Source organism: Tinamus guttatus, unplaced genomic scaffold (assembly GCF_059628265.1).
Source record: "Tinamus guttatus ecotype Peru unplaced genomic scaffold, ASM5962826v1 Tinamus_guttatus_pri_ptg000150l, whole genome shotgun sequence".
NCBI classification, from domain to species: domain Eukaryota; kingdom Metazoa; phylum Chordata; class Aves; order Tinamiformes; family Tinamidae; genus Tinamus; species Tinamus guttatus.
Genome location: NW_028288684.1, coordinates 834,744 through 854,476, shown reverse-complemented (window position 1 = coordinate 854,476; position 19,733 = coordinate 834,744). Strand labels below are relative to the sequence as shown.

General features: G+C 41.7%; 1 protein-coding gene across 1 annotated transcript in view; it reads right to left on the bottom strand.

Annotated features, from left to right (window-relative positions):
• The window catches only part of RNASEH2B (ribonuclease H2 subunit B), a 38,744-nt gene extending 26,562 nt beyond the window's left edge, over nt 1–12,182 (bottom strand). The window contains exon 1 of the mRNA XM_088522303.1: nt 12,072–12,182. Within this exon, the coding sequence (XP_088378429.1) occupies nt 12,072–12,135 (64 nt within the window). The 5' untranslated portion in view covers nt 12,136–12,182. The remainder of the gene's footprint in view (nt 1–12,071) is intronic.
• Between the last annotated feature and the right edge of the window lie 7,551 nt (nt 12,183–19,733).

Sequence of the window (19,733 nt, the reverse complement as noted above, 5' to 3'; positions counted from 1 at the left end):
CCACTCCTGGATAGTCAGTTGTGCCACAAATAGAGATTGCCTGGATAAAGACAGGGGTTAAAGGTCTTAAAAAGCAAGTACCCTTTGTGGTAATATCAGAGGATAACAGCTCTCAATGCTGGAGAATTTACAGCCGTTTTCCTTCGTCAAATTTTTAGTCAAGTCTACAGGTGGCTTGAAAAAGTGCTTGAAAATGTTTCAATGCAACTTGGTTTGTAAATGGAAAAAATGTCCACATTTTCTAACCAGACTTGCTTCATATGCTGATATATAAACACACACGCAGTTGTCAAGGTACATTTGTCCTGGCAAAGGAGAACTTCACATTTCTGAAGCTGTGTATATTTCGATTCTTGACCACAGTTTAACATCAGTGTATTTTTTGTTATTTTTTAAATCACTGCAGTGATTAATGATAGTGAAAGTAACATACCGCATGTGTTTACTTTGATGTGTTTCGCATGAACATGTTAAAATATACATACTAAATGTGAGATTTAAAATTTAAAACAAAAAGCAAAACAAAAGCAAACCCCAAAGGAACTTTTAGCACTCACTTGCTCTGCTTTCTTCATGCATAGATTTATGAACACTGGGAAGGAGTCCAGCTGAGTCTAAGTTGCATCTTGTTGAACGTGAGCAATTAAGTGGACAGCCCTTCCTAACGTAGCTGTTTTAATAGAGTTCACATCTTCATTTAGCTGATCTGTCCTTTTCCTCATGTTCTATTAACACGTAATGCCAACTCAGCTTCGTGGCTGAAGAAGGCCCTATGCATACATGAATTTAAATTTTCCACGATTAGGAAAATGCTGATCAAAAGATTGTTGGTGTTAGGTGCCCAAACCCTTTCCTGTGCATATTCTGCCCTTAAGCCAGGAAAGGTAAGTGGATTTATTTAATGTCATTATACTTATCAGCCCTTGTAATTAGGCAAGGACATATTAGATATAGATAAACAAAGACTCCTCAAAAAGCAGTTTAAAAAAGCAATCTTAAAAAGCAAAACGATGAGTTAAAGAAGGTCTTTTTTCTGTTTTGTTTTGTTTTCAGATTCACAACCAGATAAGAAACAACCCTAGAGAAAACAAGTATACCAAAGGGACATTACAGGAAAAGCTCTTTCGTTAAATCACAGAATGGTTGAGGGTGGAAGGGGCCTCTAGGGATCATCTAGTCCAACCCTCTGTTCCAGCAGGGACACCTAGAGCACGTGGCACAGGGTGGCATCCAGGTGGGTTTGGAAGATCTCCAGAGAAGGAGACTCCACAGCCTCTCTGGGCAGCCTGTTCCAGGGCTCTGTCACCCTCACAGGAAAGAAGTTCTTCCTCATATGGAGATGGAACTTCCTGTGTTTCAACTTACACCCATTAGCCCTTGTCCTGTCTGTGGCCACCATGGAGAAGAGCCTGGCCCCATCCTCCCTATAACCACCCCTCAGGTACTTGAACATGTTGATCAAATCTCCTCAGCCTTCTCTTCTCCAGGCTAAACAGGCCCAGCTCGCCTAGTCTTTCCTTACATGACAAATACTCCAGTCCCTTAAGCATCTTTGTTGCTCTCAGTTGGACCCTCTCTAGAAGCTCAACGTCCTTCTTGTCCTGGGGAGCCCAGAACTGCACCCAATACTCCAGCTGCAGCCTCACCAGAGCTGAGCAGAGGGGCAGGATCCCCTCCCTTGACCTGCTGGCAACGCTCCTCCTGATGCAGCCAGGATCCCATTGGCCTTCTTGGCCACGAGGGCACACTGCTGCCTCATGGTTAACTTGTTGTCAACCAGGACTCCCAAATCCCCCTCTGCAGAGCTGCTTTCCAGAAGGTCAACCCCTAATCTGTCCTGGTGCCTGGTAATCCCAGGTGCCCTCCCCAGGTGTAGGATCCTGCACTTGTCCTTGTTGAACCTCATGAGGTTCCTCTCTGCCCAACTCTCCATCCTGTCTAGGTCCCTCTGAATGGCAGCACAGCCCTTGGGAGTGTTGGCCACTCCTCCCAATTTGGTGTCATCTGCAAACTTGTTGAGAGTGCACTCTGTGCCCTCGTTCAAGTCATTGATGAACAAGTTGAAGAGCACCAGGCCAACTAGTGACCTCTGCGAGACACCACTGGCCACAGGCCTCGAACCAGACTCGGCCCCATTTATCACTACCCTCTGGGCTCTGCCATCCAGCCAGTTCTCAATCCACTTCACTGTCCACTCATCCAGTTCACACTTCCAAAGCTTTCCTATGAGGATGTTATGGGAGACTGTGCCAAAATCCATGGATCTCCCATCGTCCATCCAGCCGGTCACCTCATCGTAGAAGGCCATCAGGTTCATCAGACATGACTTCCCCTTGGTGAATCCATGCTGACTACTCCTAATCACCTTCTTTTCCTTCACATACCTAGAGACGGTCTCTAGGATGAGTGCTCCATCACCTTTACAGGGATGGAGGTGAGGCTGACCTGCCTGTAGTTTCCCAGCTCCTCTCTCTTGCCCGTTTTGAAGACTGGAGCAACGTTGGTTTCTTCCAGTGCTCCAGCACTTTCCCCGTCCTCCATGACCTCTTGAAGACGATGGAGAGCAGCTGAGCTATGACCCCCACCAGTTCCCTCAGCGCTCTTGGGAGCAGCCCATCCGGACCCATAGATTTATGGGTGTCCAGTTTGCCTAAGTAATCCCTAACCCAGTCCTCCTCGACCAGCGGAAAGTCCTCCTCTCTCCTGGTTACCTCTCTCGTCTCCGGGCTCTGTAGTTCATGGGGACTGGCCCTAGCAGTAAAGACTGAGGCAAAGAAGGCATTTAGTAACCCTGCATCCTCTGCCACCAAGGCACCCTCCCTATTCAGCAGCGGACTAACAGTTTCCCTAGTCTTTCTCTTGCTGCTGATGTATTTGTAGAAGCCCTTCCTGTTGCCCCTGACATCTCTCACTAATTCCTAAAGGAAAACATCAGATGACTGCCATTATACTCACCACAAGAGTTACCACTGCTCAGCCATGGGAAGTTGGCTTCAAGCAAAGGCATAATACGTGAGGCTGGGTAAGATCTTTCTTACTAAAGGTTAAACCCTCTAGCAACAGCCTTGCAGCAGGGAACATACAGGTTAGCTTACTAACAGATAGGATGCCTTTTCTTCTGGGACAACATCCACATATAGGATCCAAAATCGATACAAAGGTACAGAAAGGTCCAATTAATCATGTCCCAAGGAGGCAACTCAGTTAGCAGGTGCTCTTTAAGCTGCCAAGGAGGCAGCTGAACTCTCCTCCCTTTACTGAGAGACACCCTCGATAAAGCAAAATGAATCTGGGCCGCAGTCCTGCCAGAGCTACACCTGAAGAGCAGGTGCAAGACAATTAAAACATCCCTGGGCTGATATGCAGGTATACTTTGCTTAAGTTATAGTTTTATATTTATATATATAGATAAAGTTATATAAATTATATATAAGTTATATATTACATGTATATAACATATATAAGTTATTTATTCTTTATTAATCAAATAACACTAAGGCCACTTAAAGACATGGGTGACAAATTTATCAGTTGTAATAGAGTCTACAAAGGGAACCTCGGGATCCTGGAGTTGAGTTAAAAGACCACAAAAGCTTAAAAAACATTTTTCCACTACAAAAAAAAAAAAAGGAGGAAAGGTTATCATATTTCATGGAGGTCAGGCACACAACTAGGCAAACTCCATAAAATATATAAACAGAACAAAGTGAAAACAAACCAGTTGTCAAAGGATTTCTGACAATTATTTCTTCCCCAATAGACAGATACATTCATGAATCTGCCTATTGTAAAAAAAAAAAAAAAAGAAAAAAAGCTGTTAGCTGGTATTGCTATGTGACTAAACACGACAAGAACATAAAATTCCCCCCTAGGTCTATGAAACTTATGGATGATGCAAAGTCTATTCACCTTTAACTGCTTACAGAATACTCTATATAACAGACTAATATCATGTTATATGGAATTCCCATGCAAAAAGCTGCCAGATATGGAAGCAAAAAAAGGCTGTAAATAACTGTCAATTGCGTAAAAGGAAAAAAACCCTCTGAGAGTACAAATTTCCCCACCACCATCACCCTGGAAAAAAAACGGAATCATTTAGCAGTCTGGAAATATAAAGTTAAGATTTCATTTAAAAACAGATATTAAACCATATGTCACCTACGTAAGTCTTTTCCATTCCCTCCTGAGCTTCTTGCTGAGCACAAAAGGTGTGTCAGTTAGAGACATTATGATAGACCTCATTTAATGGACATTTTATGGAAGACTTTAAAGTATATAGTCTAAAGCTGCAGATATATTAGATCTAATAACTTCACTTTATTTATGTTCTTTGCAGATTCAGTGAACTCTTAAGTAAATGGTTTTAATTCTGTGCCTGTGCTAATGGTATATGAGCAAGGTGTCCTCTACCCTGCATCATGCCCTGTAAAATGTCCAATGAAAATGAATTGATAAATCTAGTACTTTTTATCATTCAAACTTCTAACAATTTTTTTTTAAATTACAAGGTAATTTCATATTAGCATAATGAATAAATTCAGATATGCATAGATTCACGATGCAGTTTCACAACTGACTTCAACTTACCAAGACCATATCCCATTAAAATTGTAGTCCTGAGGTCCCCACCTTTTCTCCCTTCCCATTACACATCTCTGCTGCTTTCTTTCAAGCTGATCCAGTAAAGAATTAGCCAGGAATGAAAAAAACACAGAAATATTAATTTTCAGTTAGGTCAGTAAGCTCAGTAAGCTATTCTGACTCACCAATATGGTTACATGATCTCCAGAAAAACAAAAAATAAACCAGTAAACCAAAAGTAATTACTCTTCGTGTGACAGTGGTGTCTTTCTGCTTAAGGCAATTAGACAGGTAGATCTCACCTGACTTTACAGCAATGGGAAAGCAACTCAGCACACAGAGCTATCAAGACTGGTGTTGCTTCTTTGGCTTACAACACTTCCATAATATAAAGAGCAGGCTGCTTGATGCAAACAGCAGCAGGGAGAGAAGGCGAGTTCGGGTGCTTACATAGAAATGCCCTTGCACCCCCTTGAATTTTGGAAATGCTGTCTTCTCAGTCATTACTCAATTGATGTTATCTCACCTTGCCTTGACCATACACAGTGCTAGCTTCAGTGAAAGAGGACTTCTCCAGTGCCTCTTGTCAAAGCTAGAATGATGGCAGATTAGATGCCCTAAAACAAATCATGTTTAATGTGGTTCAATTTACACCCTTACATCCGTAACACCTCCCACTTCACCTGGAATTCCTAACATACAACACATTGCTATCTAAAAACAGCACTAAGATCTCTATCTTAAGCAAAAATTCACACAAAAAAGCTATGAGATTGTTAGAGTAGTCTTTTGCCCCTGCATACAGCGAGGCAATAATTTCTTGACAGTGAGGGTGACAGAGCACCTGAACAGGCTGTGAAATCTCCTTCTCTGAAGATCTTCAAAACCCGCTTGGACACCACCCTGTGCCACGTGCTCTAGATGATCCTGTGTGTGCAGGGTGGTTGGACTAGATTATCTCTAAAGGTCCCTTCCAACCTAAAGGATTCTGTGATTCTATGAGAGCACCCTTGGGCTTCCCTTTATGCTGGCACAGTTCACTTAGCACAAAAAATAACGCACATGGACTCACTAACAGCAATGTGCAGTAATAATTCAGCAATTATTGAAATCAAGATGCTAGGCAGGTCATGCAGGGGTTTGTACAGACTAAAAGAGAGGTCAGTCTTGAGAAGTTCAAGAACAAGTTATCATTTGAAGGATAAATACTTCAGACTTCCCTTCTCAGTATTTATGGGGTCAGAACTGGTGCAGCTGTATTACTGGCTGATTCAGCCCTATTCCCATGTGCAGAGAGGCCTTAGTTGGCATAACCTGGTCTCTTCCAAGCCAGATGGCAGAAAGCAGAAGTAGGAGATGGTGTTACACATTAAAACATCTCTTTTCAGTTATTTTTATTTGCTAGGCTTCCTTCTGGCTCCTTAGCTTGCCAGTTAGATCTGCTTTATATGCAGCTGAGCTCAGTACACCCTTTTAAGAGATGACATAAAAGAAATGGTGCAAATTACCTGCAGGCAAAAGGCTTTGTTCAGGGATACAAATGCCAGTTTAGCGGAAGGTTAAGTAAAATACACCAAGCGAGTGCTACCTTCTAAAACAAGTGTATTTGCAGTCACTTTAGTAATAAGGTGTATAAATATGCGCACATGCATTCATACAATCTTTGTTTTAAGTCAGCTGTTAAATATATATTACTTTGTTGTAAACATTATTTCAAAGATCTTTACCTAATTTATTCTGGAAATATTATGGTTCAAGTGCCCAGCTATATTTTGATGTTGATTAAGATTTCTGAATCAAACTTCCAACAGCCCAGCAATGTGGTCTATTTTTAAGAGGTAATTTGAACTCATTTTTAAACATTAAATAAAAGCATGTATCAAAATGTTTTTGAATGCAAAATGCAAGAATGGAAAAGAATAAAAATAAAACCTGCTGACCTAGGATTTTGAAGAAAACTACATTTTAAGCATTATGTATTCTACAGCTTCTTTTAATAGGACATTTTCTCCCAAAACTCTTAAGTCAAATGCTTCCTTTGTTGTTGCATGGAGACAAAAGTTCCTTAGTCTCATTTAAAAGCACTAAGGATTAATTTAATGCATGCTGATGCCCTATGGTTTGGCAACACAGTCCATTTATTTCTGCCTCCATCTGACTTTTGGCATATATGAGATTTGCTCAGAAAACTTGCCAAGTTCCATGTGAAACTGCTCTTTTTATTTTTAAATAGGTAATTCCTAAAAATAATAGGATTGTTAAATTTCCCCCCTCCCTTGCTATCCTTCCAGTGCTTTTCATACGGCAGTTACCGTAAAACACTAAAAAAGCTAATCAATTTACTGTGTAAGAAAATAGCAGGCTGGAAAATCTACATTTGTCTAGTTTAGGAAACTAAAGGTTGAAATTAATTTTCGGCTTGCAGCTAACTCCTGCTTCTTTTATTAATACAGATAAACATGGAACAAATTAAGTACAACAGTCTTAACCTTAGGTGTCGAATGGAACAGACTTAGAAAACTGTCTGCAATCCCTGACCTCTTTGCTAAAACTTGCAAAGGACATAAGCAGTTCCATTTCTGACACAATACCTATCCCTGAAAAACTTTACTGCAAAGAGACTGTGCTTCACACGCATCCTATAAAGCAGCCAGTGTCTGATTTTAGTTGCTATTGGTAATACTAGTTTGGAGTCACTACATAAGAAGGTGCATTTGTTATACAGAACACAGACCAGATCTATATGACTAGGTGGGATCTAAATAGTAATTCTTTTTCTGAGGAAAAATGTCTGGTCCTTATTGTTTCAAAACAATAATAACAAAAAAAGATCGGAAATGGCAGTTCCATGGGCCTTTCATGGGTCCAACACCACAAAACAAGTAGAAGTACCCAAATGCACTTTTGGTAAAATCACTGATCATTTTAAAAAGCAACAACAACATGAATACTAAGTAAACACGCACAGAACATCTTCTATTAAAGTACAGCATTAGCACTTGTCTAGCTATGAGATGGCCAGGTTCTAATCCTCAAGGGTCACTTTTCCCCCTTATATTCCCCTGTATTCAGTATCTAGACCAATACAACAAAAACTTCTCCTTATCCACGGTAAAGGGATCTCAGAAACATGGATCATTTAACAACCCTAGTTATCTAACTCCTAGAAGAAATGCAGAAGAGCACAATCTGGAAACTCAGGACATCCACTAGTGAAGTCCATGTGGATCCTTCAGGACATATTAGCACTTTGATGCCTCGGTACCATGACTCTCCTAGAGCTCCAGATTCAGGAGGTCTTTTTAGCTGCCGACGCCAACTAGCCTGGACAAAGCAAGTTCAGATCCAGTCTTCCAGCCAAGCTAATAAAACCCCCTGGAACATGGAGCACAGTGCAGAAACACCCAAGCGGGTCTGCACAGAGCCAGCTTGGGTCCATCAGGGCTTATTAGCTCAGACACTGTCTGAAAGCAGCTGCACTGCAGAGCTGGTCCTGGAAACAGCAGAGATGTGTTAACATGGCACAGCACTTGAACTAATAAACCCTGTTAGTGCTGAGCTGAGTTTGCTCTAGGCCAAATCTGATGCCTGTATATCCACAGAGTAGTTAATCTACAACTGCTGAAAGAGTTGACTCTAGCTCTGGCTCAGCACACACATCTCTGCTCCTACCCTTATGCCTAAGGTTTTTTTTCCCATCAGCTCACTCTTTCTACCACAGCCACTCTCTCCCTAGTTGATCACCCTTATATCTCTTGATTTTTGACATCCATTTCTCAACCTTCTTCTAAATGTCCGTGATAGGGCTGCACAATGTACACTGGTGACTCCCAGTCTTTCAGGAGTGATTGTGATGACTACCAACCTTTTCCTCCTTGTCCCATCCTCTCCATCAAACTGATGCTTTCTAATTCCTCTGTTCCCAAAACTCAAGACAAGGCCTTTGCCCTGCCCTTTAAATTCCTAGCATGGGAACAACTATAGCTATAAAAACAAAATAAAAAGATGTTTGCATCGATACAGCAAATTATCCTGCCTCCATGGAAAGAAAAGAAAAGAAAAAAAAAAAAAAACAGCATCATATCAGTAAAACCACTACCACCAGATCTCACACCAAGGGAAGCTACCAATTCTAAAAGATGCTACTTCCTTTAAAATTGCTTATCTGCCAGCCCACATATGTGTTCAAGGATCTTTGTCCTTTGGTGAGAAAGACTGTCCTCAGGCTGCTACTGATAAGAACAGTGAAGGAGGTTCTTTCCTTGCCATAGGAAGGAATTAGAGTAGGCAAAGGCAGACTGAGATGGAGCTGATGTTCAGTCAGCAAGTCTGTTGCCTTGTGCTTCATCTCCCAGCTCCGGCACCTTCACTCTCCATTCCCATCACCATTCACCTCTATAATCCACACAAAATACCCTGAGCTGTGAGTTTTGCAGCCCTGTCCTATGTGTGCCATGAGCTGAACACCAGCGATCAAAGTTTTACAGTATCGGAAATAGAATTGCATATATCGAACCATCACCTCATCTGCATTACTCCTCTAGTTACGGTCAAGATTCTGACAAATACCATGGGCAATTCTACATGGCATAGGAGATCCTTGATCTTGAACTGATTCTAGAACACTGAAATCAATATAAAAATAAATAACAAAAAAATCACACCTAAGATTCACCTTTTAAATCATCAATCATGCTCCAATCAGAACAACAGCAATTTATTGTCTACACACTATGATGTACTGTATATATGTGTAGTGAAACAACACAATCCTAAAGCACATAAATACACTTTGCTTACTTTGTATGGAAGGTTAGAAAATGGAATCTGCTCGTTTGGAGCTGCTGTGTTGCAAATATTAATCCAATGTTGTCAGTTATCTAAAGAAAAAAAGGACCATACCTTCCTCTTACATATGCTTTTTACATCTAGTTGGGATGTAAACATTAGCAGCAAAATGCTGGCCAGAGATTTCTGTAAAGTCAAGAGATCCATTTTTGGTCCAGTGACATAACTATGGGATTAGAACAACAGGTGACACTGTTCAGATCTCCAGTCATACCCTTGCCATGTGCTAGGGAGTCGCTGTTGTGCCTGAAGGGTCAGGGGTTTGAGAAAAAGAAAATAAAGGAAACAAGTTTCAGTTCTCATTTCTTCGATTTTACACTGACAGACCTCATTCTGCTCTAGACTGAGATTTCTAGTCTCTCAGCAAAACTAATCATTGTCTACAGCCATAGAGAAACTTTTAAGATGTCATAGTCAGAGCAGCACAAATGACAGATATCTAAGTGGAGAGGCCATCAGGTTGTGTAGCATGGTACACAACATTGTTACCCTCACGAGCTTGCCTCCTGGCAAGCAGACTAAGGAGGTGAGTAGTTACAAGACAACTTAAGGACTTGATCAATTAGTATCAATTAGGTCTCTATCTTCCCCCTTCTTCCCAGTATGCTCAGAACCATAGTCACAGACACAAGATCATAAATATGCTATTTACATCCACAGTTGGTAGATCTACGAAACACATGGTTCTAAACTCACGTCCAGAATCAGATCTCAATTAGCAGCAATTATTTACACAAGTCAATCTTATGCATGCATGTACCATAATAGCATGCAGATATTATGATTAATATGGATTGCTGTATAAATTAGAACTAACATCAAACAAAAAAAGGCCTTTTGCAAAAATGTAAAAATATATATAAAAGCAACTTTGCCCATCTTATTTCCTAAAAGCAATCAGGTCTCCCTGTTACAAATTCTGCTAAACAATAGAGAACTTCTGAGATCCATCAGAAAATTCAGTTCAGAAATGCAAAACTTTGCAAAGTGATAACTTTAAAAATTTCCTTTCTGAAATAAAATAAAATAAAATAAAATAAAATAAAATAAAATAAAATAAAATAAAATAATTCAACCTCTTTGAGTTCTGTAATGTCATTCATTTGATAGGCATTTTCATCAGCAGTAGAGCTACAAAGTTACTGTCTGCAGATTTTTTGTTTTTAATCACCATGTGCTTTGAGGTTCTACTAAAGCTTAATAAACTTTGTTACAGGTCTGGAGTACTATATAAATTTCTCAGAGCTGTGCTGGCATAATTGGTAATACAAACTGTCTGGCTTCAAGAAAGTTACAAGCTCTGGCTCCAATCCTGCAAACACTTACTTAAGAATTTAACTTACTGCACAGAACTGACTACTTGTGCATAAGTTAAGCATATTTGCAAATATTTGCACAGTAGGGACATCTGTTCATATAGCCAGTCATCTGATACAAGACTGAGCTTTAAATCCTGGAGCACAGAATCGATATTGGAAAAAAAAAAAAAAAAAAAAAAGAGTGAATTCCTCACTTATAAATTCCTTTCTTAAGCATTAAACATGTAAGATACCAAAAGGGTGAAATAGAAAAGTTAAAAGCAGAGGAGCAGAGGAATCAGTAAATTGTAACAATTGGTTCTGCTGTTAGTGCAGCTAAAGAAGTTGGTTTCTGAAGGATGCATGTCTCCCGCCTGAACTCCTGCTTCATTTTAAACCCCTTACTGAACTAACCTCATGCTATCCTATGAAAAACCCCTTTTTCATAGCTGCCATTTTCACAAAGCTCTAAAATACCCCCTAACAGCACCTGCTCCTTAACAAATTTGGTTGAAATTAACCAAAAGGCTCAAAGGTTTTAAGCAGGATTAAAAAAAAAAAAAAAAAAAAAAAAAAAAAAAAAAGCACTGTACAAAGCTGACCCACAAAGAAGGCATCTGGGAAGTCTCATTTCCTTAGGACACTAAGCTAAAAACGCCCTCCTTTGACTTGCCTCTCTCCTCGTGCTGCCTCAGAGTTTGGGCACATCCTGTTCCACTCATTCTCTTCAACACAAAACCCTTTCGCGATCTGTGAATTTAGCATTTTAAAAGCTGACAGCGGGCAGAAACAAGGACAGAGGAGGAAAGGCCACTTCATTCAACGCTAAGCAAGAGAAACGCAGCCTCCTCGAGGCCTCGTGCCCACAGCGCCCGCCAGAGCTGCTGTGCAGGCAGCCCTGCTTGCCGAGCCCACAAAGAGCAGGGCAGATCCCAGGCTGGATGCGGAATTATGATTCCCAAGGAGCCTGTCTTCCAGCGGGTGCTTCGGGCACGGAACTGTTTCCTTTGGGGAAGGGATAAGGAGGGGGGATGTGAGCAGAGGCAGCAGGGAGACCGGGCGAGGCTCCCCCAGGGCCCTGGGCGACCAGACCGCTCTCCTCCAGGGCCCCCAGCGCCGCTCACAGACCCAGGGCCAGCCCCGAGGAAACGCGCAGCGGCTGCGAGAGAATCGGGGGCGAATGGAGCGGTGCGGGGCACATGTGTGGGCTGTGTCACCAAGCGTCCGTGTCACACACACCAGGGATGCTGCGCACACCGGGCAGCGGCCCCGGGCCTCCTGCCGCGCAGCGGGGCCAGGCGGCGGGGCGCGCAGGCGGGGACCGCCGGCCCCGCGGGTTACCTGGCGCTATGAGCACCCACTGGCCGGGGTGCGCGTCCGCGGGACCCCGCACCGCGCCCTCCATCCTCCGCGCTCCCGCCGCCGCCGCCGCAACATGGCGGCCGGGGCGGGGCGGGGCGCGGCGCGGCGGGCGGGAGGTGGCGGCGGCCGCCGTGCACACCGAGCCTCGCGCCCGCCGCAGGGCGCCTCTACGTCCCGGCGGGGAGGGGGGGACAGGGCGGCGGGCGGCAGCAGCGCGCTTAGAGCGCCGCGGATGCGCTGTGCATCCCCCCCGCCCCGCTCCGCGGAATGGTACGATCCGCTGCGGGCGGGAGGGAGGCCGCCGAGGCCCCGCCCCCCCCGTGTGTCCGTTGGGCGGGAGGGGAGCGGGGAGGAGCCGCCGCGCCGGGTCGAGGCGGCGGCTTTGGAGCCAACGGCACCAGCGCGGGCGAATTGGGAGCCAACGGCAGCGATTCGGGGCCTTGGAGAAGGATAAGGGGTGGGAGCGCGGATAGGGAGAGGTGAAGAGAAATGGGGCGGCTGAGCCAGGAGGAGGCGGCTCAGGGGGGATCTTGTCGGTGTGTGTAAACACCTGGAGGGAGGGCGCACGTCCTCAGCGGTGCTCAGGGACAGGGCAAGAGGGAAACGGGCACTAATTGAAACGCAGGGTGAAAATAACAACGCTTTTACTGTGAGGGTGGCCAAACGGGGGAGAATTTGCCCAGAGAGGCTGTGGTGAGTCCATCCGGGAGATGTTCAAAACCCATCTGGATGCAGTCCCGAGCAACCTGCCGCACTGGCCTTGCTTTTAGCAGAGGTTTGGAACAGGCCTTTGCCAAAGGTCCCTTCCGACCGCAGCAAAACTACTGCAAAACTTCAGTCCTCCAGAGCTGGGCATGGGGACACCAAGAGCTTCCTTGCAGCTGTCACCTCCATGGTGTATAATACAATCCTGTTAAGCATGCACTATGCCTATGGATAGCACCCAGGAGTCCCAGGCATCACATAAGATCTGTGCATGTATATATCTTCATAGATCCATATATATATATATGTATATATATATGAGTAGACATGCATAGCTTCACCAACAAAAGACTGATTTGATGGCCACTGTCCCAGGAATTTAGGAGACAAATATTGCACAATATCAAAAATGTTACTGTATACATATCAATTGCAAAGCACAGAGATATGAAGCAAATATTGGAAACATACTAAGAGTTATGCCCCCAAACAGAACAGAGCTAACCAAGGCCAACATATGCAAAACAGCTGAGTTGATGTAAGGCTGAAAAAAATAATTTCCTGAAGTTTGATAATATACATTCATAACTCTGAGATTACATTAATCTAAATTTGTTTTATTTTAATTTTCCCTTTTTTTTTTTTTTTCTGCTTGAAGTGGGACAGGATATAGGTGCCAAAGACCACATCACACCATGTGTTTTGAAGAAGTCCCCACTGAAATCACAGGGAAGTTCTGCTTTCAAAGTGATTGCAAGTTGCTGTAGCATATGCCTAGATTGCAACATTCCCTGACAGATCTTGTAAAACCCTCTTCGATTCTTGCATCAGCAAAGAGAAAAAGACACTCCCAACTGCTTTACCGAAATCTGTACAAGAGCAGCGCAAGAGAAGAACAGAACTGGTTTCTGTGTCTGAAACCTTTCTGTATGGAAGGTTTTCTGTATAGATAAAAAGCTTTTAGTAAATCCATCCATCCAAAGACATCCATCATGCAAACTACAATGCATAGCTAATTGTCGTACACTTCTGAGTTTAATAAAGCTCTGAAAAAAGCCAGGAATCCAACACTACATCCTCCAGATATACTGTGTGTGTCAGGGTCAGGCTTGCAGGGGTGTCTGCAGTGGTTGCCTTCACAGAGATCCGATTTCCTCCGTGACTCCAGTGTGTGCTAGACCATGTATGATGGAAATGTTGCAGCAAACATTGCTGCACATTTGCAAAATCAAGTTATTAGGCTCATATTTTTCAAAGAAGCAATCCATCCTTACTTACCTGTTAAGCAAACACATTTGTAGAAGTGCTGAGCACTCCTAAAATCAATTGAAATTAATTGGTGCTCCAGTTGTTCATTTCCCAGAAACATCTCCCAGAATTTCTAGGTGTATATTGACCCTGAGACCTATGGTGTACTTTTTCAAGAACTTGCATTTAGAACGTTTTTTCTCAGGTACTCCAAAATGCCCCAAACTGCAATTCTCAAATGAGCCTGAATAAAGTTTTAAAATGAAATCAGCTCTGGAACAAAAATAGTGCAGTGAAACTTCCTGATGCTAATCATAGAAGTTAGAGATATACTGTATGCCCTTATAGACAAATATTAAAAGGGAGTTATTAACGATTTTTCTCAGGACTTGATGATACTAAAATACTAAATACATTTTAAAAATGTCTTATTTGCACCAGAATTAAGTATTTGCTCTTTAGACTCACCAACATTTATAAGCTAGTAATATCTACTGCAAAGAGAATGCTGAAGTTTAAAACTTTAGATGGAACTGCTGTGGTGATATCATTGTAAATATTCAAATCTTAATTTTGCACACATGGGTATTCTCGTTTGGGCCAGTGTGACTCACCACGTGCAGAGAGCTAAATGCAAGCAAGATGGGACTGCATCCTATCTGAGGACAATCGTTTTACACATTTCAGAACCATTTGACATGCATTCATACATCACCTGCACTCTGTCCCTTCCCTCCTCGTCGCTAGGGCTGCTTCTAATAATCCAAATGTCTGTGCAAATGCAAGCATCCCCTTTTGCCAAACCAAAATTACTTGCTCTCTGCTGCCAAAGAAATGCTACTTTTGCCCACCTTCAGCTGTGGAATTTATCCCTTCCTCCCCAGCTTCACAAGTAATGTTTAAACATCACTTGGAGCCTGGGTTGAAATATTGTTCAAAGGGAAGTGTGATTCTTTTTTTAAGCCAAACTCGTCATTTAAAAGACAAAAATGTTTCCACTTACGATTGTGTTTCGCTCTACAATGTTTCAACAAACAAATTACAAGAATGAGCCAAGTTCAGCTATTTCACGCTTTGGTGCTTCAAACATTTGTATGCATAACTTTAAATCTATTGAGGTGCACGTTTAAGGGTCAGCTGTATGCATGCAACAGCATTACATTTCATCCCAGTAGGACGCCTATTGCTACATGTAACTTTAGCTGATGTACTAGAATATAAAAGTAATTATGATTCATTTAAAATTGTCTAGTTTGAAATACTGCTCTCTGTTCATTACAAGTCAAATTATTGTTTTGTTTGGCTTTACTGAAAACAAAATACCTGTGGTGTTGAAAATATTTGAAAATATTTTATTCGATCTTTATTTTCATTATTTTCTTTGTATAAGACAGGAATTCCACCCCTTCACGCTCATGATTAATGACAGATACATACAAAAAATGTATCTAGAAACATGAATCATGCTTCATTATACATTAAAATAAGCTCATTTAAATGACAAATGGGATATTCTTATAAAGCATATTTTAACAGAGCATGAAACAGTGATGATGTATCTGTTCTGATCCACCAGAATAAATCACAGTTCCGCCTCATCTTGTGACCAAAAGTACCTTCTGAAGTGACCAAAATGCAACATCCATCTCCCTCAGTCCAAGTAACAGGATCATCTCTTCTTACAGGCCTCAGCACAGTCTCCTCCTGTAGCAGCAAAAAAAAAAAAAAAAAAACCATTTTGGTCTCATGAAACGCATCATAGAACAGAAGAGGGAAGAGATCAAGCTGTGCGGTACTCCTGTCCTCCACGATAGGCTTGCTTGACTCAGGTAACAGTTTCCCAGTCTCAGGTTTGTAACTTCAGAAACACATAAGAGCTCGTTAATCCCTCCATTTAAACCCTAGTGATCTTAGAATGATGAGCTGCAACTCAGAAGAACATGTATAGGCCTAAAGGAGGCATTAATATAAACAGAAGGAATTTAGAAAATTATTCTAAATGTAGAAAACTATGTTTCATTTCTAACTGAAATGTTAAGTCAATTTTTCAAGTTGAGAAAATAGTCATTTAAAATAGTTTGTTTTCATAGTATTAATCTAAACATACTTTTCTTGTTGAAGTTATTCCGTGTTGAATAAAAAAAGCAGTGGTTATATAGAAGCATTTAAATAACAGCAATGAAAGAAAAATCTAATCGGCTCTGAGCTATAATTGCTTTGTTCTTTGTACTAATCAAGGTTGTGTCACATCTATAGGTGATTATCACCTTTTTATTTTTTTTCCTTAGTGGAAATAACCCACTGCAGTCCAAATTTTGCCTGTGTGTTGGGTTTAATAGGGCTAAGAGATGTAAACAGAGGAAATCATAATTAGAAGGGGAAAAGATAGGCACAGCCACGGAAACCAAGGTATCCGTGTTGCCTAATTTTAGGCATCTATACTGTAAACACTACCTTCACACTTGCCAGTTAATGTCTCCTTGTGGAGTACAAAGAAACCAAAGGCCGCTCATCAGACCTGCTTTACTATTTTATCTCAGAGGTAGCTAAATAGCTGGAGATAGATACCCAAAATGTCCCATAGTGGCAGATATAAACTCCTCTCCCCTGACCTTTTTTTTCTTTACTAGGCTCCGTTTTACACATATTTGTTCTCGTTATCTCTTTTTACGTCTTTGCACATCCTTCACACTCTAAGCATGGAGAGGACTTTACTGTGACATTAGCAAAGACAGACAGCTGTTGAATGCAGCAGCGTCACAATTTTCTTTCCGAACACCTGAGATATTCTTTTCTCTCTGTTTAAACAGCCAGAAAATTCACTTGTTGGGGGCGTGTTGCTATAGCAAGTAGGACTTGGTCTGTTTATAGAAACTGCTTAGTGTGATGTATACTGTTTGGAGAAAAGAGTTGAATGAGCTTACAGATTGTGAGCTGGCTTGAAGTGAACGGTAGCAACATTTGTTTAATGTGCATGATATATTCATCCATAGCAGCAAGTAATTGCAAAATGCCCTCCAGAACATGACTCAGACATTGACAAAAGAAAAAAAAATCACTAAGATATATTTCAAAAAACATATGCAGTCTTTTTTTTTTTTTTTTTTTTCCTGAACATTTCCAGATTAAAAGATGTTACCTCAAAAGTGTTACCATGGTCACATTATCCCTGTCTGCCTCTACTGTGGATTTCAAGGGGTCTCTCAGCACCAGCAGGAGATGCTCTGAAAACAAGTGCTCATTTAGTAAGCAGATTATGAAAAGAAATTGTGCCCAAACAGAAAACAAAAGACATCCGTGTTGGTAAGAAAGACGACAGTTCTTGGGTGTGAATGTGATATGGTTGGTCTTACAAGTGTGATGCAGTGGAACTATTATTACAGGCCAACAGTACTTGGGCTGTCTTGACGCTACATCTTTCCTCCATAACATCAACAGAAATGTAGTGATCTTAAAGAAAAAAACTGCAAAACAATGCATTGCTATCACAGTTCACCTACACACACATGTATGCAGATATATTTTTGACACAAGTTCCTACATATTTTATTAAAACAAGAGCTAAGCAGAGGAGGGAAACACTTCAGGTGACATTCAGCTCCTCCTACGTGCCTGTTTCTGCACAAGCCAACAGCTCTCTGGAATCCATGGCATTTATTGACTGCAGGCTTGATTTGGTGACTGAGGGGTAATGCCTGGACACCCATTTCTTATCCAGCAGTCCTTTGGTCTCCAAGAGATCATTTGTTACATCTTCTATCTCCATACAGGTGTTTCATATATCCTAAGGTATCTTAGGTGACATTATTGTCCTTCTGGGGGAGGTGAGGATTATGAGTTGGAGAAATAAAGATTATAAATGCCATAATCATGAGTATTTTGACATTTAGCCCTGAAAGGCAGTGGAATATTAACATCATAGCCAAGATTTTGCTCTTTTAAGAATTATTTCTTGTCAAACTAGGCTTGAATATTACTGAAGAATTTCCAGCTATAAATGACATTGTTCATATAGTGGCTATACTTTGTGTGGTTTATCTACATTTAATAAGAGGCTGAGCTCATGCTGCAATGCAAAAGAAAGTCCAATCAGACATGGGACACAAATTACCTATAAATCAGGCTTCACTTGTTCTGGTCAATTTGGAACTTTCCATTATTTTCTTATTTTTATTTCCTAAAATCCCGTAACTAGGGTGAGCCATATGCTGAAGGTCGCTAGTTTTAGGGTAGTTAGAAAGAACAACTGGGTCTAGAGCAGATGACGGCATCTGGTTGTTGAACCCAAGAAACCTAAGCTAGAGCAGGACACAAACACTGCCTTGACAGGCAGTGAAATACATTTAACACAAATATATCTAATAGAAGTTATTTGTTCCTTGTTTGCTTCCACACAGTTCTGAGAGGAACAGGACCGAGCATTTCTGCTGTGAAGCAGACCGTTGTGGCACAGTCTCCTCCAACACAGGCTGCTCCTGGCTGTTTTACTGTAACCATGGGTGACATCAGGAGAGGTAAAATAAACACGGTGAAAACACGGACTCAGGCAGTGCACGGGGGCTGCCTGTATTGCCTAATTGTCAGCAGCTCCTGGCAAAGCTGTGCCCTGTGCCAGCTGACTTGCTCCTGGACCAGTGTCCCACCACAATCTGAGGGACAACATGCCTGTCCCCAGCGAGCTGCCTGAACAGGGCCACTCTGTTTTGGGGAGAAGGAGAGTACAGCAGCATGGACACATGCCTGCTTCTTCCCTTAGGGCCAGCGAGGGGGCCCAGGTCTGTTTGATTTCCTGGTACAGACACAGCCCAGCTTCAGTGTTTGTGTCACAATGTGGCCAGTGAGATTTTTTTTGCCAAAAAAGGCCTACTGCAAGCAAGAACAAGAGGTCGATATTCAAATAAACTTTCCAAGGTTCTTCTATTCATAGGAGTTGGGGATGAATAGCGTGTGGAGGTGGCCAGCTCATGCACAGTAAGCCTGACATTTCTGGAGATCTGGGCTTATTGCATATGCAGAAAACTCACTGTACATCTGCATCTATAATGTGTGCAAATAGGCTGTATAACAACTGCACAGCAGTGTGGGTGCTGGTGCATGCACAGTGGCCGTTTGCCCAGAACTGACAGCCAGAGCTATCGCCACCACTCCAAATAAACTGACAGACATGCAGAAATTCTTGATTAATCACTTTTTTCCCTTTTTTTTCCAATACTATGAATTTTCTAGATGGAAAAGAGACTTGCCTGTGGAAATATGCAGGTGTTACCTAACTTGCGTATTTAAAATTTTCAATTGAATTGATTCTGAGTTAATGGCTCTTGTGTTATATAAAATTTTAACTTTGCAACAGCTTTTCATTTTTCTTTTAAAAGTATTCTGAATTCATGTGCAAAATAAATCTTACTGGTAATCAGATGTTTGGTGAATTCTGAGCTTGCTGCATGTGTTAATCATACTGCAACAAGCTCCATTTGAAGGTTACCTCTAAATCTGACTGAAAATGAGAAAACTCAGTTGAATTATATGTTGGCTTATGTAGTGTTGTGTCTTCATTAATGCAAGTAAGTCTATTATTTTGTGAACACTGCAAAGAGCTTGTATTGTTAATATGCATAAAAAAAAAGATTTCAGCCAAGTTATGTACTCAAGGGGAATTTTAGAAGGCAAAGGGTCCTTGTTATTTGAAAC